Below are 25,851 nucleotides of genomic sequence, written 5' to 3' on the forward strand. Positions count from 1 at the left end.
GAGCAGTTTCATTCTTATGGTCGAACCGTGCACAAAGAACTAGTAGACAATTAAAGAAACACTTTGCGCCGCAGCGGGCAACGAGATCAAAAGTCGTGCGAGCGTGCTGTTACTTAAATACTTGCGCGACTTTCGGAATAATTCAACAATGAAGAGGGTAGTGTTGGGAACTTTTTGTTTGGAACGAAAATGATGCGTAAAGAAGACTTATTAAGGATAATTACTTAAGGAAGTATTAAATGAGATTGTTTGGAAGAAGATTATTTCTGAACGATGTGTTTAATGAATATTCTAGTATTTCCATTAAATAGTTCTATTAATAATCAATCAACAAATATCAGTTATAGAAATTAGCATAATAAATGAAGAATACGATCAAATATTCCTACAAAAATAAATGCTTAGAAAATGAGAACGTAAATAAATTTCGAAATCTCAGAATTAATTCCACAAACATAAACGAAATAATTTTCTCACAATATTATACATTTAGTAAATAAAAAAAATTATACTTTATTTCAATAAAATTCCTCTGTACAATGTAAATTCTATATTCTATATCTATTTATTTATTCTATTTATACGTTATATATTCTATATCTATCTATTTATTTTATCTATACATTCTTTATTCTACATCTATCTATTTATTCTATCTATACGTTTTACATTCTATATCCATCTATTTATTCTATCTATATATTCTACATTCTATATTTATTCTATCTATATATTCTATATCTATCTACTCAGTGGACCATTTTCTAGGAGGAACTATTTTCCAAAAACAACTTCCGTAAACAAAAATTCCATTACCATGCCTCAGTTCCTTTCCTGACGTTACGAGGCAACCCCTGAGGCGTCTATCACCAAAATCTCCCTCATCCTTGACGCGGGAACTATCATTCGTCCAATGGCATGCACTCAACGAAACCGAAGTGGGGCAGGGGGAGAAGAAGAAGAAGAAAAAAAGAAGGAAAAATGAAATTGCCCTTAATTCGCGAGCCACAGACTAATGCAATCCTCCGGAGCGGTCTGGTGTTCGCGACTCCATTTCGAAAATTACGTCAGGCTCCGCTTCCGCATTCTCTCTCACCGGGGCGCAGAATAATAAGATGAAACATACTCGTGTATCCTGTGCGGATCTCTCTTCTCACCAATTTCTCACTTCCTATCCCTTCTTCTTCCCCTTTCACTCTATTTTCCCTTGACACTTGAAGTGCCAAGCAATCAAAGTGTCTTATCTCTGATTTATTATAAACACGTTTGTATATTGTACAAGTATATTTGTTAACATTTCGATTTTACTTGAATAATGTTGTAAGAGATATATTGTATTCATTGTATTATATAATTGAATTCCATTAGGTGTGGAATGTACTTTATTGTGTTTATTAAATGAATTTACTATTTGTTTACGGTGGAAATTATATATATATTCAATATTAACTCTTGTGGGTTTGTCTTTCGTGTACGAGTGGCAAATTTCAAAATGAAAGGGATATTTTGAAATTATTCGGTTGCATTGTACTAACAGATTTGTTAAACATTTTTTTCATAAGCTATTTTTTTATCTAAATATTTGTGAAATAAACAAATTAACAGACTATATACAATCAATAAGAATTTGTTCGCAAGTTGTTAATTTATTTCCCACCATGTTGTATGAATAGTTCGGTCGTCGACTGTAAGATTCCCTTTAGAAATTCCTCGGATCACAATGACGAAACGAAACGAAGAAGAAGGCAAAAGAAAAATTACATGAACAGACTGTGAAAGCGGGCAAGAAGAAGAATGAAAAAAAGATGGTGGAATGAGAAAGAGAGGAGAGTGGTCGGTCGATCTCTCGGTTCGTTTCGTTCAACCACTTGTGGACTCGGGAACGGTCGTACAATGCGGACGCGCCGCGCGCGGACGAAGACGGAGGAAGAGGAATTACTGTGCGCTGTGAATGGAAATTCAATCGAACGGGCTGATCGTATTATTCCCTAATCTAACCTCTTCCTCCCGTGGGTCCTGAGCCGCGTGACGCCGGCCTAATGGGCTTTTAATCGAAAAATGTTAATCGAGCGAAGGGCCACACGTAGAGAATGCGAGAAGCCAAAATGTTGCTCGATGATTAGGTCGATTTGGATCGAATTTTGAAAGTTTGAAGTTCCAAAGTTCTAAAGTTCTAAAGTTATCAAGCTCTCAAGCTCTCAAGCTCTCAAGTTCTCAAGTTCCAAAGTTCCACAATTTCGAAGTTCTAAAGCTCTAAAATTCTCAAGTTTTCAAATTCCAAAGTTCCAAAGTTTCACAGTTCCACAATTTCGAAGTTCTAAAGTTTCAAAGTTCCAAAGTTTCAAATTTCCACAGTTTCGAAGTTCTAAAGCTCTAAGATTCTCAAGTTCTCAATCCCCAAAATTTTATAATTCTGAAATCTATATATTAAATATAAATATAATATTAAATATAAATATATTATAGAATATTTGCATTGTACTAACAGATTTGTTAATCATTTTTTTCATAAGCTATTTTTTTTATCTAAATATTTGTGAAATAAACAAATTAACAGACTATATACAATCAATAAGAATATAATATAAAATATATTCTAGAGTTCTAAAATATTGAAATTATAATTTTACGATTTATATTTATATGATTTCAGAAGTCTGGGGGAACCTGATTTAGGAACCCGAGCCAAACTTGAAAAAAATATCCAACCCGACCCGAACCGATATTTTCAGGTTCTTGCACACCTGTAATCTTGACAATTCCTTTGCAGTCTGTCCTTTTGCGTTTGTTCACTGTATCTGTTTGCCATGCGAAACTTTTTGTTCGATTCGCAGGACACCGCAGGTGGATGGGATTATTCAGGGTCCTGGATTGCGAGGATTTCTTCGGTGAAGTTGATTTATGCGGCTCCCGCATCTTTGACGGCGAGAGAGATGCTACTTTTGTAGGCGGAGAGATTGAATTATTGACTTGTATCACTGGGAGACATTTGGTTGGACTACTGTTTCTTGAGGATTGCGTTGTTTCTCTTTTTAGATTGGTGGATTTGATTTGTATTGCTGTTTGTCTTCGGAAGACAGGCATATGAAATATTGAGTTGTACTACTGAAAAATATTTATTTGTACTGAGGTTCTTCAAGTATTTTATTTATTTGAAATGGTAGATTCTTTGTAAGGAGTATATTAAGAGTGTGAGAGTTAAAGATTTTTAATTCCATTGTTGAGCGTGAAAGGTTTAGATGCGTCAAATATTGAGTTGTACTACTGTGCAGCGTAGATTTATATTTTGGTTATTTATTTTCTCAATTAATTTATAACACAACTTTTGAGGGAAAATGAATTGAAGCTCACGTATTATATAACAGAAGAGAATTCGAAATTCTGTTCTCGAATCATTGACTCTTATTACAGTTTACAAGAAACTTTTTAATGAAAAGAGAAAATGGCGATGGCCACTGGGGACCATCACTACTGATCTTAAACCTCAGCGCAATATATGAAACTTTCTAATGGACACGTAAAAAATGCAATAGTCCGAGAAAGTATTGAGTTATACTACTAGTAAGGGTTTCACTGCCATTTATAAAGAAGTTCTCAGTAACACGTAAAACTACCATGAATACAAAATACACGAATTATTAAGACACATTTACATCTCGTTCACGTTTACTGCTGTTGGAAGGAAGTTATAGAAACGATCGAAAGAAATGTTGTCGTCATATAAAATATTGACTTATACTACTGATTCCCAATGCGTCCATTTATAGAAAAATTTTCGGTGACACATGGAATTGCTATAAATATACAAATTATTTTTACATACGTCCAGATGTCGTTTCAGTTTATCATTGTTGAAATAAAGTTACAAAGACCTGGGAACAGAAACGTATTGACTCTATAAAGTATCGACCCATACTATTAATTCCCAACTACTTCAACACTTTCTTCATCATTTCCATTCCCAACCACCAATTAACTCAATTAAAATTAACCATCATTAAAAGCACAAAACAGTCGCTGTAAATGCTCGTTAAAAACATTTAAACAACATAATTTATCAACACTTCACAGAACAGAACATTACGAATTCTCATCATTCAATAACACACCAAAGAGTCAATATTTCAATAACAATTATTCAACAGCGGAAAGGAGAGAAATTTCAATTGGAACGTTCATATAAAAAGAAGTCTTACTAATTTTAAATCACAAAGCAAGCGTTTAAACAAAATTCTCGTTTCTACATTTGTAATACCAAAGAACATCGAGCATCAATCCAGCAGTGATTCAGATCAGAAACTTCGTAGAACTGCCAAGTTGAAATTATGAAAGGTTGCTGCAAGAAGATTCCGCGAGGTAACGAAGGGAGACTTCGCCAAGAGTCGCAGGCCAAGGAAATAATGACCGGGTCAAAGTTGGACCCGAGGTAACATCGTTACCTTCAATTTCGACGGGCGTAGAAATCTGTTGTAATTGACTTCATCGGTTTCGTTTTTCTCCGTCCCGGCCCGCGCGTCTCGTGGAATCCCGTCCGCAATAACTGGCCCGAAGAGTAATTATCATTTTCACGGGAGCCGACTCCGTAATCGCCGGGCGTCCCGCAATTCCAGGAATTTCATTAGTTTCGATAAATTCAGCTCGTCCACCTCTCTTGGCCGTCTTCCGTCATTAATTCCCGACAACGCCGCCCGGGCATTCATTACTAATTCCTATCTAACACGCCAGCTTGATCCGCGGATCGATCGGCCGTCCCATTATACTTGGAAACGTCCTAATTGCCTGATTCCACTTTCTCTCGATTCTCTTTTTTAACGCGACGTCACTGACCGAAACTTGTTCGTTGCACAAGATTCGCAGAGGTATGAAGAGAAGGAGAATACGAAACTATCCAGTTGGAAAAAGAATTTTTGCTGGGAACGCCGATTTTCTAAAAATTCTGAGACTTTCCGTTGAGTCGAGGTTCTTGAAGATTTCAGGATTTTTGGTTGGACCGAGATTTTTGAAGATCTTGGAATTTTCGATGGCTCCGAGATTTTTGAAAATTTCGAGATTTTCAGAGGTGTAGATTCTCTGCCATTTCGAGACCTGCTTTATTATTTCTGTTGTAATTCCAGGCTTTCAACTTGAATTTAAGAAAAAAATATAAAAGCTAATGAAAAGATAGCGAAATAAGATTTAAGAAATACTAAAATAGAATATAAATTAGACCGAATAAAATTTAAATAAAAAAATGGTGAAATAATGTGAAAGAATTAAAAATTGAATTCGGTTCTGGTAATTTTTGGGAATCTCAAAAATTTCCGAGTTCTTGTATACTTCTCACGGTGGCCTTCTCAATTCGCACGTTGTTCCCCCGGTTTCCACGCGATTTTCTTCGGGAAACATTACGTCGAACGACCGATATTGCTCTCGAACGCTGTTAATTAACCCGGCAGAACGGTAATGGGAAGTACCGGGAGGCGTGATTCCGCTCGGTACCGAGGAAATAAAATTGAAACTCGAAAGTTCGCGAAACTGAATCTGCGCCCGAACAATCGGGTTCCGGTGCTTCGATAATTGGTTCGGAGGAGGCATCGATCTTCGGATTACTGCCTCATGGTTGTTGGAACGTGGACTTTTTTAGCGACTTCTCATTTTCGCGGGATAGCTTCTGAAAGTCAACGTCGAACGAAAAGTGGTTACTGTGAGATATTTTGACATATTCGAAGCGATACGAAAATTACGCGACTTACTTTAATATTTATTTTGTTAAAAATAAAATTATAATTACTGAAACTCTATTACTAACGAAATAATTAGAAAATGGAAAAATTGTATTAGAGAACTGACAATATATTTAATTAATTGCTACCAGTTATTTGCAAGAAATAATACTTCATAATTGTAATTTTGAATTTGAAAGCAGAACTTTCTTTTTGAGTTCTTATGACTTGAAAATGAGGATAGAATATATGATTTAGGACGTATCGAATGACCTTAAAATTTCGAAAACTCTGACCTTAAGGTATGTGATCTTTATCCTGTTCTTATGAATATTATTAGAAACACGTAATAGCATGTAAATTTGACATTTACAAGCACGAACACGACAGCGTATTATAGGTGATTTTTATCGTTGCGAACTTCGCGTGTAAAAAATGGAGATTGCGTTTGAATATTTGGAGGTAAATAATTTTCCCGTGAAAAGCGTTGACAACTGCACAACTGGTTACGCTATATAAAACCGTGTATTTCTCTAATATTCGTCGGATATTACCATTACATAACATAACTATTACATAAATATTATATAACTGTACCATACAAATAGAATGCAGCTGAAAAGAAGAACACTTTTCTATTAAACCCTTCAATGTTAACATTTCTGGAATGGAGAGTCCATTCTGTTGCCAATAACTAGTAGTCCTTTTATATTGACGCGAGCAGATCTATTTTTAAAAATATAAAATATAACTCAAAGTATTTATTAAAAAACAATACTAAAACTATTTTATAAATTTATTTCTCATTTCAAACTTTACTTTACAATTATTAAAAAATATCATTTTGTGGACGAAACGTATGATAATAAATGTTATGAATAATATTCATAATGAAATAATTAAATACAATGTATTCTATGTCTATAAGAAATTCTACTCTACTCTCATTAGAAAACAAATTGACGCATTCTTTATTCTCTAAATGAGAGAAGAGTGTATTTTTCACAAAAACCAAAGACTGATCTAAGACTGATCTAATAACATTGAAATTCAGTTCTTTACGCAAAAATCCAACGAATCCCGACAAACTACGATAAAACATCCTCATTTATTCGAATAATCGAAAAATATTCAACTCTCGATGAAGTTACTCCACAAGCCATCCGCCTGATACAAAATTATCCCATCTCCACGCTCTCCCTTTACAAGCCAGAATTTTCAAACTCGCGTCGCTCCAGTTTCCAACGGCAAACAATCGCGCGTCATTCTCAACGTCAAGATAAACTAATACCGCGCGTCGGGCGTCGATAAAAACTCGAAAGAAAAATCAGGCGTGGCGTCGCGTCGCGTCGTGTGCACACGAGACAGTCATGAATTCGGCTCTAATTGCGTTTCACACGGTGAACACGGTTTTAATTGCATCCGGCGCCGGTTCAATTTTACAGGGACCGTCCTGCCACGCGGCGTGTTTCCATTTTCACGCTGCTCGATCCTCGCCCGGCCCCTCTGACCTGGTCGGAAGCCTTTCTACTTTCTTTCTCCCTTCTTTTTTCTTTTTATTTGTAGGCATTCTGTATAAACAAATTAAGGAATGATCGTGGTCGAGCGATCGCCGTTTTGACAGAAGTTGACGCTGCAGCGCGGTATGGGGTGTGCCATAAAGTAGGGCCTGCGTAGAGTGTGAGGCCATTGGAGGCCATAACACTGTTTCTATCGAAGGTGTCAAGAGACACCTTTTGAAGTTTTAACTTAAAATTATTTTCTCAGTCTAATAATTTGTCCTCAATTAAAGTTTGGATATGTCCTGTAGTTAATGTTATAATCGTTATTGTAAAAGTCGAAAAGTCAATTCAGAATATACGACTAAACTTGGAAAATAATTTTAAGATAAAATTTCAGAAGGTGTCATTTGGCAACTTCAGCAGAAATAATGTTAACGTGTTAACCCTTTGTGCTCCTATGTCGAGCGTGACTCGACATGAGCTTTATTCACAGATGTGCTTCTTTGTCAAGATATTTCTAAAATAGATTATATTATTATGTTATTTTCAATATTATTAGCAAGAAGAATCGTTTATACTGCTGTCTACAAACTATTTATTTTTTAAAATGTATTTCAAATAAAATATCGTAATAATACAGAGTTATCGAGGAGAAAATGCAAAAGGAATTCAGAGTGCAAAGGGTTAACAGATTCAATGCTGCACGATTTTGAGGTGCATAATATGTGAAATGAAAAAAATACAATATTGAATTGTTTAATTGAATAGCGTTGTTATTATCACAAGTTTATCTTGCTGAATGTCATCGCAATAGATTGCGTTATTTACAATACAGGGATGTTTTCAAATAACTATCGTTTATTTGAGGGAATTACAGTAATTGAATTTGGGCGGGGGTCACCGGGCGACACCCATGGCATTCACGTGTTAACTGTGGAATTTAATTTGAAAAATCCCTGATGATACGCGCCATGAAATCAAAGAATGAAGCAAAATATCGTGAAACACAAGCCAAACACGTCTATAATATGTTCTAACGAAAATCTAAAGCAAAACGAATTTTGCTTTTAAGATGACGCGTATATTCGTCAAATGCAGTTAACAAATTAAGGAGAGACACCACCTAGAGATATTCTAAATCTAGGTAAACTTTAAGAACTTTTCTGGGTGCATAACTATAACCTTCTGTTTTATACTTATTTTTCCTTAGCTAAACTGTTACAAAATGACGCAGTTATTCACTAGATATTCATCGTTGACCGACTCGATTGCCAGAAACATCCTTATTCCGCAATGAGTGTGACGAATTGGATTTTGATATTATTACAAAATGGTAATTTTGCGACTTAGATCACTTTTTGGTTTTCAGTGGATCACTATATATATATATATAATATTAACCCCTCGCGGACGAAGATTCTTTGAAATGTACAAAACTTTCAACAGATGAATCGAAATTATATACTCATTGCTTAAATAATAGCAAACCAGAAACTACATGCTCATCTCTTGCTGCCCGAGCACTTAAATCATTTGCCTGCGACGTAGTCTTCCAAATATGAACGTTTCATCTCGCCGAAATATCGACATTCGTCCGCAAAGGGTTAAAGTGTATTCCATATAATTCTAATTTTGAGTGAATTCAATCGCTACCACGCTCGCTCCTCCATCCTTTTTTTTCCTTATACGATCCGTGGCAGATCCCACTTTGAGAAGGTGGAAACCCGAACGCAGATAAGCTGAGCGGTTGTTGCCGCGCGCTGTGAGAACCCGGCGAGGTTAAAGCACCGATAAAACTGGGCTTACGATCGCGGCGCGCGTGCTCACGCTCCGTAATTTCTTCTCCGACCTTTTTTCGACGGGAAATCAGAATCGGCCGGCTATCCCACGTCTTTTGCGACGACTTATCGGAAATTATTGAAAAAGTATGGCTTCTTTGTTGGGGATCACGAGCTGGATACGTGTTTCTCGTCGCAACAATGAAACTTCTAGATTGCTTTCGTTTTATCTGAACGATTTATTGCCGTTTTATTCGACTCGAGTTAAGCATTGAACTTCGGAGAGACTTGAAATTGGAGTAAGGAGTTTTGGAAATGTCTCTGTGTTAAAAGCTAAAATTATTTTACAGTGAATACGGAGAAATAGCTTTATGGGGAGAAGAGATCTTTTATGTTCGTCATGTTATAGGGTTCTTGTGTTTTGAGTTTTTGTTTTATAACAGTTGTGACAAATGAAGATTTTAAATAAGATCTGAGAAGTATGAATGATATTTTATTCTTTGGGATTTATATTATAAATATTATTGTTTTTTATTGATTGTTATATATATTGGAATAATTGTGAATGTAAGAGGAGCGTGAGATTCCTTTTTTTTAAGATAATTATTGATGAAGTATTTTTGTCGAATCCAGTTGTAGAGGAAATTATAAACCAAAGGATTAATATAGAATTGGGCTTTTATTTTGAAATTAGAGTATCACTGCTTATTATATCAAAGAGTACAATATCAGTACTTTTATTTTTTATTTCAAATTGTTCATAAATTTGCTCGTTAGTCACATTCTTTTTATCCCAAAGTTTCAGGTTTATATTCTTCTTGTTAATATCCGCGTTTTTAAGAAACTGAATCTGTTTAATTAAAAAGTTATTAGTTATCGTTTTTGCGATTAACTAAATTAGAAAGATGTAATTAAGTTAGTATTAGGTGGTTGCTACATATGTTTAGTCAGTACACGATTCATTACCTAAATTAGCGAGGTCTAAGTAGGTAGATCCTAACGAGAAGAAACTCATTTCCTGAAAACTAATAACGCTCATCCTTCTTCCATCGCTGCCTCTAACCTTTTATGGTCAAAGTTTAAATTAAAGGTAGGGGATAGAAATAAAAATTCTTATACGCGCATCATTACAGCGTTGCACCTTTGGAGAGCACAGTTTCTTTTATTCCATTCCCAAGAAAATGTTCGCAAATTCTGCTCGTTTAATTAATGTTCCAATGTGTAATAATTGCAAGTTGAAGTATAAAAGCAGGAGAAAATTTGAAATCTCTTTACATTATTTCTTTCCTTTAACAGCCTATAGAAACATACAGAAACAAGCTTCATTAAAGCATATTCAATTCTGTTTCGTTTAATTAAAGTTCGTCAACTCGATTCTCTTGCAATCAAATCTTCATTTTCCGTTCCCCCACTTCGTTTTCGTTAATTAAACTTATACTTCACCGGTCGGTGGTTTTCGACAGGTCTAACGAGACAAGTTTCCTTATTTATTTCACGTGAAGAGCCGCGCGACGCAGTAAACACGTCGTCGAGGGAAATTACGATTATTCTCTTGGTTTTTGTGTCGGCGTTATTGAACAACGCGAAAGTCTCGGGCCAGGTCGAGGACGACGCGAACTTCCTTTTCATTTGAGAACTCGCCGTTGAGTTGGTCAAATTTTCCGAATACACTTCTGTTCCTTCGTTGCGTGATCGACGAGTATTTGTTGAAAAACGTTATCCTGGCGTTGTTGTTTTTATCATCATTCAAGAAATATTGAATGTTGGAAACTTTTAATTATGAAAAATGTGTAAATATCAGGTAAATGTTAAACATTGTACTTTTTGGTTTATTCATTCTGTTATACGAGTTTGTTGTATGATCATGCTTGAGTTTGTTGTTATCAAAGTATAGTACTTGTTGTTTTATTTATTTTGTCATATGAATTTCTTGTATATTGATGTTAATGTGTGAAATATGTGAAATATATTAATTTTCTTGTTATTCAAATATATTATATTATAAAAATATTGTATGTTATTACGGTATCTGTTAATTATGTCATCTTTTAATATTATCAATATTATGGATGACGGTTTTTATTGACGATTACTTACAAAAGGAACGTTGCATATAAATTGTATACTGTAGGATAATAATAGAAAGCAAATTTTCTCAGTCTCAGCAGTTACAATGTTTTCTGCAAGAATTCTTCAATTATTCTTCGCTCGGTACGTTAAACGTCCCGCAATTCAACAGAGAAAAACACATTAGTCAAGCTGCCATATATATCAAGAGGAAAATTAATTTAGCGGTTATTCCGGGTGAAGGCACTTTATTATGGCAAGCACAAAATGTTAATAGCTTGTTCGACCTTCGACATACATATTTCTTCTCCTTATTCTTCAACTGAAGATTTTATCGATCCTTTTTCTTATTTTTCTTGTGCCTAATGAGGCGCGAGTTGTTCACAAAATATTTAAATTCATAACAGCGATGCGATGGATTTAGACAGTTTATTGCGAGGAAAATACAGGAAAATATAAGTTAGAATTAATGGAAATTACATGTCTTAAATACTCTAATGTTAATTGATCTGTAGATTGTTATATAAATTCGCAATCTATATTTAAACATGGAAAATTCAACGACGAAAGACAATTGAAAAACGTTTAAAGTTCTTAACTTAGTCATAAAATATATATAAAATCAAATACTTAAAACTCTACAATCTAACGTTCACAGTGCTTATCACACAACAATTTACACAAATCAACAATTTCATAATCAAATCAAAGAACTCCGAAACTAGCAATACATAAAATTAAATCTCTAATATCAATACTTTCAAGTAAAAAGAAACAATGAATAACTATTCAAAATATCATTCTACAATTTCATCCTCCAACCTATATTATTTAAAATTTCTTAAAAAATAAATTTCCTGTAAATTCACTTATGCAGACGAATATAAGAAATTTTTGAATATTTTCCTTTACTCTCAGTTAATTTACTATTTGCTTTGTACAACATAAAAATATTCATATATTCTGTATCACATTTCGAAACCGATCTGAATCATCCTGTCGCGAATCATCGCGTTAAGCTCCCGCTCGCGCGAGCGTTAACCCTTTACGCTCGAGCGTGCGTCTCCGCGTGGAAAAGTGTCGACACTTCATTTTGTTCTAATGGCGGTATCGATTAAACCGGTGACCGCCGGACCCCCTCGTCGCTTTGCATTAACAATTTCCTGTTCCGTGTAGTGTGCTTTTTCCGGTTGAAATGGAACGTTTCCGAGACGTTCGCATTCTGCGTAATGTAATTGGCGTCGGTCGCCGAGAAAAATTCGCTGCTCCGTTTAATGGACCCTCGTTACTGGAAATCGAAGATCTGCACTGGTGTTTAATACACTACACTCCTTCTAGTGTATTTCCTTCTGGAAAACGCAGAGACTTCTCGGATGTCTTTAAGAGGAGAGATTTTCTTGAACATTTTCGTTTATTTATTGTTCCATATACTTTTGATTTCATTCTTTTGGGGTTAAATTTTATTTTATATTATTGAATGTGTTTGGTTACTGGTTTTACTGTTTTTTAGTTGAAAGGAACAAAGTATTTGTAACTTTGAATCATCCTTTTATTGTCTTGTAAGTTTTGGAATTTTTAGTGAAATTGTCTCAAGCATATTTCAAAGTTCAAGTGAAATGTTTGCTTAAGTTTCTCCAAGTATTAAATGAAATATTTTCTCAAGTTCCTCCAAGTTTTAGGTCAAACATTGTCTCAAGTTTCTTTCAAGCTCTTACCTACATTGAAGTAAAATATCTTCTTGCAAGTTTATATCAACTTTCAAACAAAATATTTTCTCAAGTTCCCTTCAAGTTCTCCTCAACATTCAAACAAAACACTTTCTCCAGTCTCTTTCAAGTTCTCCTCAACATCCAACAAAAGCATTCCCAAATTTCCTCAAAGTTCACTCGCAATTCCCCCGAAATTTCAAGTAAAACAATTTTCTCAAGTTTCTATCAAGTTCTCATCAACTTTCAAACAAAACACTTTCTCAAGTCTCTTTCAAGTTCTCCTCAACATCCAACAAAAGCATTCCCAAATTTCCCCAATTTTCTATCAAGTTCTCATCAACTTTCAAGTCCCCCTCAAATTTCAATTCCAAAGTTCTCCTAAGTTTCTTTCTAATTTCAGCTGAAACAGCTTGCCAACTTTCTCCCGGCGCTCAATTAAACTAAACGACACCCTCAATCAATCAAACCACTCAGAACCCAACCAATTTAAACTTAAATAACCCAACGACCACGCTTTCCATCGCGCCGGCCGACGGTCAGGGAAATATCAAGCCACGTAAGCAGCCAGGCAGGCAGGCCGCAAGGCCGATAACTCACAACGAGGGCGGAGCACGTTGGCGACGTATCTGATATCCGTCGCTGTGGACACGTGCGTGCACGGGTGTCGGATGCGTGAGCGCGCGCAATTAGACGCTGGTGTCCCATCGTTGCCGTCACGAAAACTCGTCGGGTCGGGCAACGCTCGTTCGCAGCGCGATATCAAAATTCCGCGGCCGGCACGCGCTGGAATTCTTTACGGGCTCCAACGTGTCACGAGGGAGGAAAGAGAGACCACACCCCTCGAGGACGCGAGAGGGGTCGTTAAGTATAAAACATGGGAAAACCGGGCCGGCTGGAAAAGCGTAGGCCAAGCTGTCCTTTATTCCCATTGGTTCGTTGTCTGCATGCAGAGGTTTTTGGCAATTTTTCGATAAACTTTTTGTAAAGACCAGGGTTGACACTGAATTTACGCAACGCGTAAATTCATAGTGAATCGAATATTGCAAATATTATTTGGTAAATTTTTGCGTCGATTTTGATTGATGTAATTGTGCAAATATGTATTTTACCTGTCTATTTTTAAACCTCTAATTTCCAAGGTACCTCTAAATTCCAAAGATGACATCATTGTAGCGATGTTCAACGCAATGATAGATAACTTTCTTTCTCCTCGTGAAAAATTTGATGTCACCACTTATGACCTTTTTCACGAGTAGCCTTCGATCCATGCCACATAATTGTTGAACATCCTGTATATAAGAAAAAGCGGGGTGGAAAAAACGCTGGCGACGATCGAACGCTTCTTGGGGGATGCTCCGCAGCTCCGGCCGCGAAATTGATCGATGGGATAACAGACGGGGTGAAAATGGGACCGACGGAAAGCTTGTTTCGTGTTTCCGGCGGCGAGCCACTTTAAGCGAGAATTTATCGGACCGTTTAGCTCTCTCGCGAAGTGGCCGAGAACTCGTGAAAGAAGTCGCGAACGGGATCCTCTCTTCGAAACGCGTTTCTTGGAAGGGTTGCATCCTCCCTTGACGTGCGGGCGTATATGTCAGTGACAGAGTCGTTCGAGTACGACACGTTCATTTTTATGGAAGTGGGCGTAAAAGTGGGATTTATGGAAATATGTGCTCTTTTTCTGGCCTCGTATATTCTTGTTAAGGGGTTGAAAGTGACTGTTTTTTTTTTTGTTGAATTTGAAATGACTCTTGAATAGAAATTTGGGAGGAGCGATGGAAGCTTTTTGTTGAATGTCCTGGGCTATATACACGAGATATTTTTAACATTTTTAGGATCTTTATAGAGAAAATTTGTAAGTTTGAAAATTATTATTGTTGCGCAATTGTGTGATTTTTGTATAGAGGTCTCGAAAGTGAAAGGAATAGTGAATGTTTTGAAATATTCTATATGATATAAGTAACAGCTTTTTGCATTTTTAATGAACTTACAGTGAAATGATAGAATGTGATTTTCGAGAAGTAATATTTTCGTCGAATTGAAAATGATTTTCTAACAATTTCAAAGAAGTGAGTGGCAGTATTTTGGAAATTCTCTAAAAGAGATAAGTAAGATATTTAAAAAATGTTTTATTTATACTGTTAACTTTAAGTCAAATAGTAATAGGTGGTGCATGGATTTTATGCAAATAAAACGTAAAGGAATTCCCAACTCTGAATTGAATAAAGCGTTAAACCCATTGAGTGACCGAGCAACCCTATAGAATATTCATGGGGTTGCAACCCTCTTCTTGATAAAATTAAACCTGTACAAGTAGTCAGTTGCTCGTAGTACTCGTTTCCTCAAGCGTCTCGTGTTTCCTGAATATCCAGTGAATTTATTACATTTGTATCTTCATTTGAAATTTCATAATGCGCGTCAAACAAGAAAAAATAATGTTGATAAACCTTAATAAAAATCCTATTCCATTTACAACCTACAGGAAGAAGTCACTTGTAAAATCGATAACATATTCAATAAATTTTTGTTTCATTATTGTAAAAATGTGTTAAATATACTTTACACTTTACTATTTATTATTTGTATAGTTAAGTAGGTGAGGAAGAGACAATTTTTTGTAGTTATTTGTGATAAAAAATTCGTAAATAAACAGAAGAGATAAAAGAGAAGGAAATAAGGTCCTTTTCGTTTGTTAGACGTTACAGAGTAAATTCGAACGAATTATAGATGTAATTGAAGCTTAATGAAGCCAGTAACGCGGAGAAGTACTAATTGAAATTGAATTATCCTGATAGTTGTAATACCCTATAAACGAAGCTTCGATTAATTCGGGATTAAATGCTGGAGACATATTTTGCTGGACCTTTAATTAGTTCAGCAACCATTTTGTCTTTATCAAGAGAATTTTACCTGGAAAGGTAGATATAAGCATCATTGAAAAAACCTTCGTCATAATTTTTGCTCATTTTTTTATATGAAGTCTCTTTTGTATCTATTGTAATATTATTCGAAAGATAACACATCTAAATTAAACAATTCTTCATAGAATGAAATATAAGTTTCTTTGATCGAATTTGTGAAATGAGACTTTCATACGTAATTAACAGAACAAGCTATTAATTTTGTTTAAACTAGGTAAACCTACTTTAACTTGATACTAGTAAACGAAATTTTATTATAAGCTCAATTACTTCCTTTTTATATTGTTATTTCTTAATTAGAAAATGGTTCCTTTTCACAAGTGTGAATGAATGTAAATGTTTATAATTCTTATATATGTTAATATTACTCTAGATCAATATGTATCAATAAAATCGAGTGAAATGTTTAATTAGATTTTATAAACAAACCTAGAATAATGGTTTCGAACAAAAAATTAATATCTATTCCTAAAAAATATCTGCTATTAAGAAACCTAAATTTATTTTCAAGAAATATGTACTACTGAAAAAATTAAATCTACTTGTCAAGAAATATACATCGCTCTAAAAACTAAGTCTATTCCCAATAAATATTTACTATTGTTAAATCTGCATCTATCTTCAAGAAATATTGACTATTGCTAAATCTGAATCTATACCCAAGAAATATTCACTATTGTTAAATCTGAATACATTTCCAACAAATATTCACTATTGTACGCACCTTCAATTTATTGTTTCAAGAGCCGTCGCCGTTGTACGACAACAATCACTACCATGAGGAATGCTCAAAATGTAACAGCTGCGGCGTGAATCTCACGGGACCGAAACAGAAACAGGCAAGACGGTGAGTAACAGGATCACAACGATATTCTAGCTTGCACTTGACAGTACGCACTCTAGCTCTTGTTTCCCATTTCTCAATGGCGCCACCGTAATTTCACACGGCAGCTGCTTTAATTTCCTATTTATAGAGGAAATACTTGGGTCCTGGTCGCACGATAAACATCCCGTTTGTTATTTCATGTACACGGTCTTTCGACGCTTTCGAAACGAAAAAGAGCATTTTTATTGCTCCCCCGTTGTCTCGATTCGGATTCTGTCCTTAACGGTCCACAGTTTATTCTGTAACACTCGGCTATAGGATGGCAAAATATTGGCAAAATGTTTACTAATTTTTGAGAAACAAAATGGAAATTTATATAGGTTGATACAAAAAAAGTATTCATAATTTTTAAGACAAATAATATTTCTTAATGTACTTGCAAAAAAGTTTCAATAAATATGCCCTGCAAAACTAATATTTTCAAAAGATATAAAGAATTTTTTGTTCCAATTGAAATGAATGATTTTCTTTCTAAGATTTTCTAAAGGTATCGATGATAAATAATATATTAATGTAATATACTATAATGTTAAAATAATATTAAAAATTTAACAAAATGCCAAGATCACCAATATTAATTTATATCTATACACTGAATTAATTAAAAATTCATTTCAAGAAAATAAGTAAGTGAATTTAGAAAGATTTTTATCTTGTTTATAATATAATACTACATTTAATCGAAATTTTTACAATTTTTCTGCAGTCCATAAAAAACTATATCTGTCAAACGCAACTGCAGTGTATTTATAAGTTTCGAAATCGAATATTTTGAAATTCGATTTTATAAATATAAAAAAACTACATCGCAAGCTTTCAAATTGTTTTTTATCGTCATTACAATTGTGTCACGATTTAGGGGACGCACCAGTTTGAAAAAATGGAGAAAGAGATAAAAAAAAAGAACGGTACAACTCGCGTTCATTTCGAATTGCACGAGCGATCGTTTTCGTTGACGGATTTTTTCAATCGCGATATATTTTTTCGAGAAAAATCGTGATGGACCGCCGCCCACTCGATTCAATCAGTTAAAACATCCAGCAGTCGTAAAGTTGGGAACGCATATCGCACTGACTGCAGTGATCTCCATCAGTGCGATTAAACTTTGTTTCGCGCATTGTACTATTTTGTTTCGGCGTTTGTGTTTTTTTATCTCGACGTTTAAGACCGTGATAAAACGGCTGATTCGGGTGGCGGTTATGGCGCGGAAGCCGTGAAATTTATGCGAGATCCGGGGGCGATCGAGTGTAACTCGATTTGGTTCCGGGTTCGAAACAGATTTCAAGCATTTTGTTTCGACGACGAGTTAAATGCGTCCGATGCACTTCTTCTGGGCGAATTGTTGCAGTTGTCTTTTAAATGAGTGTTAAAAAACGCGACGCAAATAAACGCGACAGTGATGTTCTCTTTTCGAATGTGAAAATTTTCGATGTTCATTTGGCAGAATTAAAAACCGTTAATGAATTTTCGACACTCAATCTAGAGGCAAAATTAAAATTGTTAAATTTAGTTAAAAAACAAAACAGCCTCACTATTTTCGAATTTTAAAAAGTATAAACTTCAAACTAAACACCGCGATAATTTTATTTAAGTGAAACAAATAATTCTTTCGATTCAATTAACAAGAAGAACCTTTCGTGTATATCACTGTTTGTATAACAATATATTATTCTTAATGTTTGTTAATTTCATAGTTTATTTCATAATAAATTAATTTCAAAGAATGTATCGCTTCACGTTGTTATTCGATAAGCAGTACCGTCTAATTGTCACCAATTAAAACGTTGACATTTATGCAGTCCCCGTTATTTTGTAACAGTACCTGCAACGTTCTTACAGTTAATTAATGATGCAAAGAGTAATGAACACTGTAAACGTGTTAACAGTTCGGTTGGCTGGATAACGATTTCATTCGAATCGTGATTCATACCACTCCTTCGGCATCGTGCTGATTTTAATTGGTATTGCGTGAATCCGGGATAATAAAGGATGATAAAGGAGATAAGAGGGTTGGCGTGATCCAATAACGACCGCCGTCGGGACGCCAACGGATTCACTTTTTATCGACCGGATTCGACTTTCATGAAACTTCGCTCCCCGGACGATTGTTTTCGCACCGCGATAATGTCTGCTCGAGTTCGAGAAGTATCGTTCTAAGAGAGATTCCACTTTCAGAAATTTATTCGTTTCACCCTTGACAGGAGAAGCGTATCTAACACATTGATATATTTGCTCAGTTAAATACCACATGTTTCCCAGTATTCTCATAATTGAGTGTTTAATAATCAAATCTGAAAATTTCAGTTATTAAATCCCGATTAAAACACTACTAATGGAAAAATAAATTAAATGTTTGCTATTAGGAACAACAAACAATATTATACTCGCAACTGACAATTTTTATATTAATGATGACTTATTATGACTAATTAACAATGCTCTAAATATTTCATATTCACCAATTTTCATCTTTTGAATTTTATTTTAATCTTGAATCTTTAATTTACACAAATTCTTGGAGTAAGTATTTTCTACGGTTATTTATTTTTCCTGCCCTTCTATCGTTTTATTGTTAATAATTACCATTAGCTTCAAAAGGATTTAGCATCATAATAAATGGAAAAGGAATAGATGTTTAAATTGTCAGTAATATAGTAATAAAAAGATCATACATATTTACAATCGCAGCCCAATAAATAAGCACGATATTCGAGTTGTTTTTCTCGAAAGTAGTATATGTGCATTTTTAAAAAATCAGCTAATGGTAGTTTTAGTAACATATAGATATCCTCTTTTCATATTTATAAACACAATCAATGGCGCACGACATACTCATAACTTAATAAAAAAAAGTTCACCTGTAAGAAGTAATCGGAAAAATATTTTCTTTGGAAATGGAATAAGTTCGTTTAATGAAAAAAATCGTTTATTTCATGTAACAATTTCATTAATTATTATTGCATAATAAAATCTAACAATCTTATGCCTTTATGAACGTTCCACGAATTGATTAACGTTAATATTTTTAAGTTGATTTAAACGCCAACCCTTAAATATCTCAGTGTATTAAAAACTGGACTTACACCATGAAGAACTGCTCGTATACTTGAAGGTCATTAAAATGAATGACGAATCACCTCTAATCTACATAATTACCATTGAATAATCCAAAGGTAATTCCGTTGGTTCGCAGATTTAAAAATCAAATACTTTGCGATCTTCACTTCGCTGACGTGGCGCTGATGGAGTGCTCGGACTTCATGCAGCAATTGCGCAGCTTCAAGCCACAAAGTTTAGGCTGCGCAGTTGCGAGAAGAAAATCATCGACCACGCTGATCTTCCCGTTGCCGTCGCAGGCGTGCGTAGGTGAGTGAGTGGGATTTGCCACGCGATGATTTCGCCGCTTCCGACTCTCGTGTCTCGAGCGGCCCGGAAGGAAAAGCTCCCGGAACTTTTTACAGACGCGCGTATGCACGGGCCGAAGCTACAGGTGGTTCTTGGCCCGTTTCTTGCGAGCATCGCGCGATTCCGTCTGTTCCACGCGTGAGAAACGCGAACGGTAATTCTGGTAAACGGGAATAATCGTTGCCTCGCAAATTTTCGAACGATTAATAGCGGTATGGTAAAAGTAACTGATTATTTTTTGGGGGAAAGTAGTAGATGATGTACTAATTAGTTTTTACAATAAAGTATTATGTGAAGTATTCATTATTTTGTGAAATACTTTATGAAGTATTAATTACTTTTTAGAGTAAAGTACTTAATGAAGTACTTTTTAAAGTAAATTATCAAGTAAAGTATTAAGTAGAGTATTAACTAGAGTGTTAATCAGAATCTTAAGTAGAGTATTAAGTAGCATATTAAGTAGAGTATTAAGTAGACTATTAAGTAGAGTATTAAATAGAATATTAGGTAGAGTATTTAGATAGAGTACTAAGAAAAGTACTAAGTAAACCTAAATTTAAGTAAAGTACTAAGTAAAGCTAAATTTAATTAAAGTCCTAATTACTTTTAAAAATAATTAATTACTTAACGAATTCCAAATTTCTACGAAAATGCTGAATTATAAAAAATATCAGCATGAATAACTGTATTTTTAGAAGCAAAACGAAATATCTTTTTTCAACTTTTTCTTAAGTTTCAAGTTCGAAGCATCGTAACTGGCTCTACGAATTTTCAATTGTTTTTATATTTAGACTGTATACATTTGTTCATTCATCGTAACGAATTGTTTCTTTTAATCTGACACAGGTACTGTCCTTTGTATGTAGTATAACAAAGGTATACTACGATTCCTTTTGTATCTCTGATAGATTAATGGAACATTCAGCTCCTAACGAATGAAAAATGAAATTGTATACGGAGTATATGTGTTCACCGTTTGGCTTGGAATTTAATTAAAGATTGCTCGAGCCGTATGCGTTCGTTTAATTTCGCAATATTTATTTATTTAAAAACAATCTTCGATACAGTGATAAATGCGTATTTCTGCAGATACAGTAGAATTTCCACAAATTAAAAATGTCACGTGTGGGAGACGTTAATCCAAGCCATGCGATCGAATCGAAAACGAGTATTATAATTAACATGTCAGGATTACCCTCTATACAGGGTGTCTCCGAAATCGTGATAGAACCGTGTTACAACTAATACAAAAAATTAATTGAAAACGTGAAATAACAAATCGTATAGGAGATATTTGAATTCGAAAGTTCATTTCGTTCGCACGTATCAATAATTAAACTGTTATAGTTCATCGGTACACATACCAGAAAAATGAAAGGTCAAAGTGAACGAAATGTGAAATGTAACATCATGAGTGGCAACAGTAAAGTGTAACAGTGGCATAGCAAACTGCTTTTCGTTATTACGAAACTCTAATAGTAGAAACCGACCAACGAAACTCTTTTGACACCGAACTAAGAATGTTCAACAGAAAGAATCTTGTTCCGTGTCTCGGGAATTATGAATTCAACGTAAAGAGCCAACACTATGTCGTTACATCGTCACAATTAAATTTAAATATACAGTCTAATCACATTTAAGTTACATAAACGTTTAATTAACACATCACACTTGCCTGTCGTCCCACACCGGTTCAATTTCGAATCGAAATCGACGGCTTCGGAAACGTAAAGCACGCAATTACGCATCTGATTCTGGTATTTGTGAATTTGTCGAACGGATCAATCGGTAATTTGCGTCGTCTGTACAAGATTACACGTTTCTAGTTCGTACGCTGACAGATTTCACGTTAGAATCGTCGTCAGTTCATTCTATTATTCCTAAAAAAATTATAGTTCGTCTACTTAGATCCTCGAAATTAGAGGATTCAAAATACACAATTACACAATTCGTGTAGCAATGAAAATCGATGGAAATATTTAGCAAGTAATGTTTATAAAATTCAGTGTGTCAAATTGACGCGTGAAGCTAGTGATTATCACAATAATTATGTTACCAACGCGAGATATACTACTACACAATCGGAAAGAGTTGTTCCTCTTTTTTTTAAAGAGAAAAACAGGAAGTTTTCAAGTTTCGAGTAAAGTGATCCGACTCGCGGAATCGTTCTGACTTTTTTCAACTGGAGAGTGTTTTCGCCGGAGCATTTGCACTAGACTGTTTTCAACAAAACGCGAGAGAAACAGGCAAGTGCAAAGTTTTATGCGGAAGGCTGTGCGCTCGAAAGGATTTTTAATCAAGCCGGGTAATAAAAACACGGAGAATTTCATTGCACGCGTGTTTACTGCCACTAATACGTTCACCGGCAGCCACGATTATAACGCGCCTCTCGAAGCAACCGAAAACACGTAAACGGAATACACATGTTTTCCACTCTCGAGTCATTTGTTTTGTTCCAATGACTAATTCATGGAAATGAAATTATGCTGAAGTTGTTTTCTTGAAACGACGCTCACCGAGATTCTGCTTCTCATTGATAGAAGAGTAAAAGAAATCGCAGGCGCTTTAGGAAATCACTGTAAAAAGGAGATCTAAATTGGAAAAGAAATTGTTTAATCCATTCGAGAGCAATTATACGTGTGTATAATCGAGTATCTAGTAAAAAAGACCAATCGCACGCCCTATGTAACTTTCTATTATCAGTTAGATAGTAGTAAGAATTAAGGAATGCAAAAACTAAAACATGTATTGTTTTCAAGCTAAGAAACGCAACACAAAAAGCAGACAATGATAGTGAAACTGATAATTTCAAGTTCTGGTTCCTAGGGACCATCTTTAACGTATTAACTGTGGAATTTAGTTTCAAAATTCTCTCATTTTGCGCATAATTAAATAAGAGACTGAAGTGTTTACTCGTCAAATGCAGGACGAATGCACCTAAGGTATATTTCAATGAAAAACCAAAGAAAAACAAAGAAGAATTACATGCTTATTTGAAAAAACAAAGAATTCATCGTTAAAAGAATTATTATCACTTCAATCAAATAAATAAATAAATAAATAAATAAATTAAAAACATCGTAGAAAACAAATAGCTTGAAAACAGCGAAAGTAGAAACTACTTTAAAATATCTTCCAACAAAATGTTGAACAGCCTTCCACCCGAAAGTGACAGTAACCCAAAAACCGGCAATTTCCGATTACAATTTAGCGAGCATTTAATTCTGCGGAGTAGCGTAGGAGGATATCAGGCCGAGGTAAAGGGTCAGAGGAAACTGGAGCGCCAGCCACCATCGGCGATCGAATTTACGGAGCACTATAAGGCCATTAGTTGCAGCGCGGGGTAGCCGAGATTAGAGGCTAGCGTAAAGACAACTTCGCGGAGGCCAGGATGAACGCGCCCCGGCCGGTTCACTATAAGTTCGACTACCAAGCCTGTGTGTAAATAGTTTGGTGTTCTACCTTACAGTGAGTCGACTGTGGTATTGTCAACGACCGGAGGAAAGGAACCGAAAGGAGCATAAGGAAGCTAGGGAGCAATCGAATAGAGGATTGCTGAAGAGGAAGGATTCAAGGAAGGGTGGATCAACGGCACATTATCAGTGCTACGTGACTAAGTGATCGGAGAATCGCGTTCCAGGCCGAGAAGAAAATGTCCGGCGTCATCCCCTTTGTTGTTTCCGTGACGGATCCGAGGTAACCCCCTACGACGCGGCGGATATCGGATTCCACAGTTAATGATTTCGAGAGCCGACCGATTCAGTGATTCTCCGCGGCCTCGGCACGTGGACCGAACAAACTCGTCTTCGTTCGGAGGACGTCTCGCATGGTCTTCCTTGAGTCGAGGATGATTTTTCTGATGCTCGCTCGGGGTTGTTTTCGAGGGTGCCCGACGAGCAGCTCGAGGAGGTGATTGATTGCGCACGCGAAAACGGAATTTGATCGATGAAGTCGCTGGAAGCGGCTGCGGTTGTTCCCGTTTAACCGATCGAACTTGCACGTAGAAGTTTTCGAGCTTTGCTCGGGTACTGTTCGACCGGATTTTGCAGGTTTCAAGCGGAAGGATTTTGTTTTCAGGGGTTGGAGGAGTTTTTTGATGAGTTGATTGCGTTTTTAGTCGATTTTTAGGAGAGATTTCTTTGATGAGGAAATGTGTGAGTATTGAAATCTGTGAGAATGTCCCTGATTTAGTGATTTAGGGTGCACCGTGGCTTTGGGAAAGTGAAAATGTTTGTAGCGGGATTTCGGGTTGCTTATCGAAATTGGATTAATCAATTTTTCATATATATTCTCTGGTAGAAGCATCTACATAAAGTAAGTAGTGTTTTAACGTTTGATTGTTTTAATATTCCGTTTACACTTAACATTCAGTGTATTTATTGGATAATAATCTAAATTTCAATGATGGGAACACTTGACACTTCGAATTTCCAATCCATCAAAGGATGTTTTTCTATAAACTGTCACAAAGCTTTAACAATAGCATTACTCGATGTTATTCTCAAAATATTCTCGAGAAAACACAAACATTCATACACGCTTCTAAAGTTCAAGATCATCTTCGAAAAAAGGAGAACACAATTGAATGCAGAAAATCACATGAAAATACAATGATATGCAAACAGCAGGTAACTAAGTAAATAAGAAACTCAAAATAAAAGGACAGATGCAGGGATAAGTAAACAGAATTTTCGCGAAGGTTAACGAAACTTCGAACTCTCGTTGCAGAGGAGTTCTGCAGCGATTACCCGCACAATCTGGAGCCGACGCCCGGCTACTGGATCGAGTGCTCGCGGCAGCAGATCAGGCCCCACAAGCTCTGGAACGAAAGCGAGAGCGGCGATGGGACCGATCCAGAACAAGGCGACGATGAGCCTGGTCCAAGGCGGCACGAGGACGACAGTTACTGTTTCTACGAGGAGCCGGAAGTGGAAACGGACGAGATGCCCAGGAAGAAGACCACCATCGAGGAGCAATGGGAGAAGAACCAGGGATTCGAGCTCACGTCCGTCGAGCAGGAGACTTACGAGAAGTACTTCTACCAGCGCGAGCACTGGAACTACTTCACTAACGACGAGGATCTCGGCCCGGTGATATTGAGCATTAAGCAGGAGACGCTGAACAACCGAGATCAGTTCAGAATCCTCGTCAGGGCCATTAGCTATACGGTCCATGGCCTGATACCTGCCAGCTGCGTCTTTGCTGATCGGTACTTTGATGTTTTGTTCTTGTTTGTGATGATTGGGGAATTTATATTTTGGAAATAGTTGGAGGGGTTCGGTACACGGTGGGTTTAGTTTTATGCGAAATGTTGGTTAATTGGATGTTGAAGTTGTAGTAGAAGTGGAAGTAGAAATGGAAGTAGAAATGGAAGTAGAAATAGAAGCAGAAGTAGAAGTAGAAATAGAAATAGAAATAGAAATAGAATTAAAAGTAGAAGTAGAAATAGGAGTAAAAACAGAAAGAGAAATAGAAATAAGAATAGAAATAGGAATAGAAATAGGAATAGAAGTAGGAATAGAAGTAGAAATAGAAATAGGAATAGGAATAGAAGTAGAAGTAGAAGTAGAAGTAAAAGTAGAAGTAGAAGTAGAAGTAGGAATAGAAGTAGAAATAGAAATAGAAATAGAAATAAAAGTTAAAATAATCAGATTACACCCTACCTAATGATAATTTTGCCTATCAAGATTTAAATAGAATTTCTCAATTCCTATTAATCTATCATATAGTTCTTTGCATTTAGTTCATAATTTAGAAACTAATAAGAAAAAAAACAAATTATTAGTACTAATATCCTCTAACCGTTACTTCTGGTAAACATTTGTAAATGCAAAAGGCGAATATTATTCAATTAATAATATTCTATTGAATAGAAAAGAAATCA

At 35.6% G+C, this 25,851-nt stretch overlaps 1 protein-coding gene across 4 annotated transcripts in view; it reads left to right on the plus strand.

The window, feature by feature from the left end:
* rsh (Rap GTPase activating protein radish) overlaps window positions 1–25,851 on the plus strand; it is a 207,394-nt gene that overhangs the window by 163,161 nt on the left and 18,382 nt on the right. For all 4 annotated transcript variants that reach the window (XM_031975256.2, XM_031975253.2, XM_031975254.2 and 1 more), the window contains 3 exons: window positions 16,421–16,523; window positions 19,756–19,928; window positions 24,696–25,176. In XM_031975256.2, coding sequence (XP_031831116.1) covers window positions 16,421–16,523; window positions 19,756–19,928; window positions 24,696–25,176 — 757 coding nt within the window. The remainder of the gene's footprint in view (window positions 1–16,420; window positions 16,524–19,755; window positions 19,929–24,695; window positions 25,177–25,851) is intronic.

Source organism: Nomia melanderi, chromosome 12 (assembly GCF_051020985.1).
Source record: "Nomia melanderi isolate GNS246 chromosome 12, iyNomMela1, whole genome shotgun sequence".
Taxonomy (NCBI): domain Eukaryota; kingdom Metazoa; phylum Arthropoda; class Insecta; order Hymenoptera; family Halictidae; genus Nomia; species Nomia melanderi.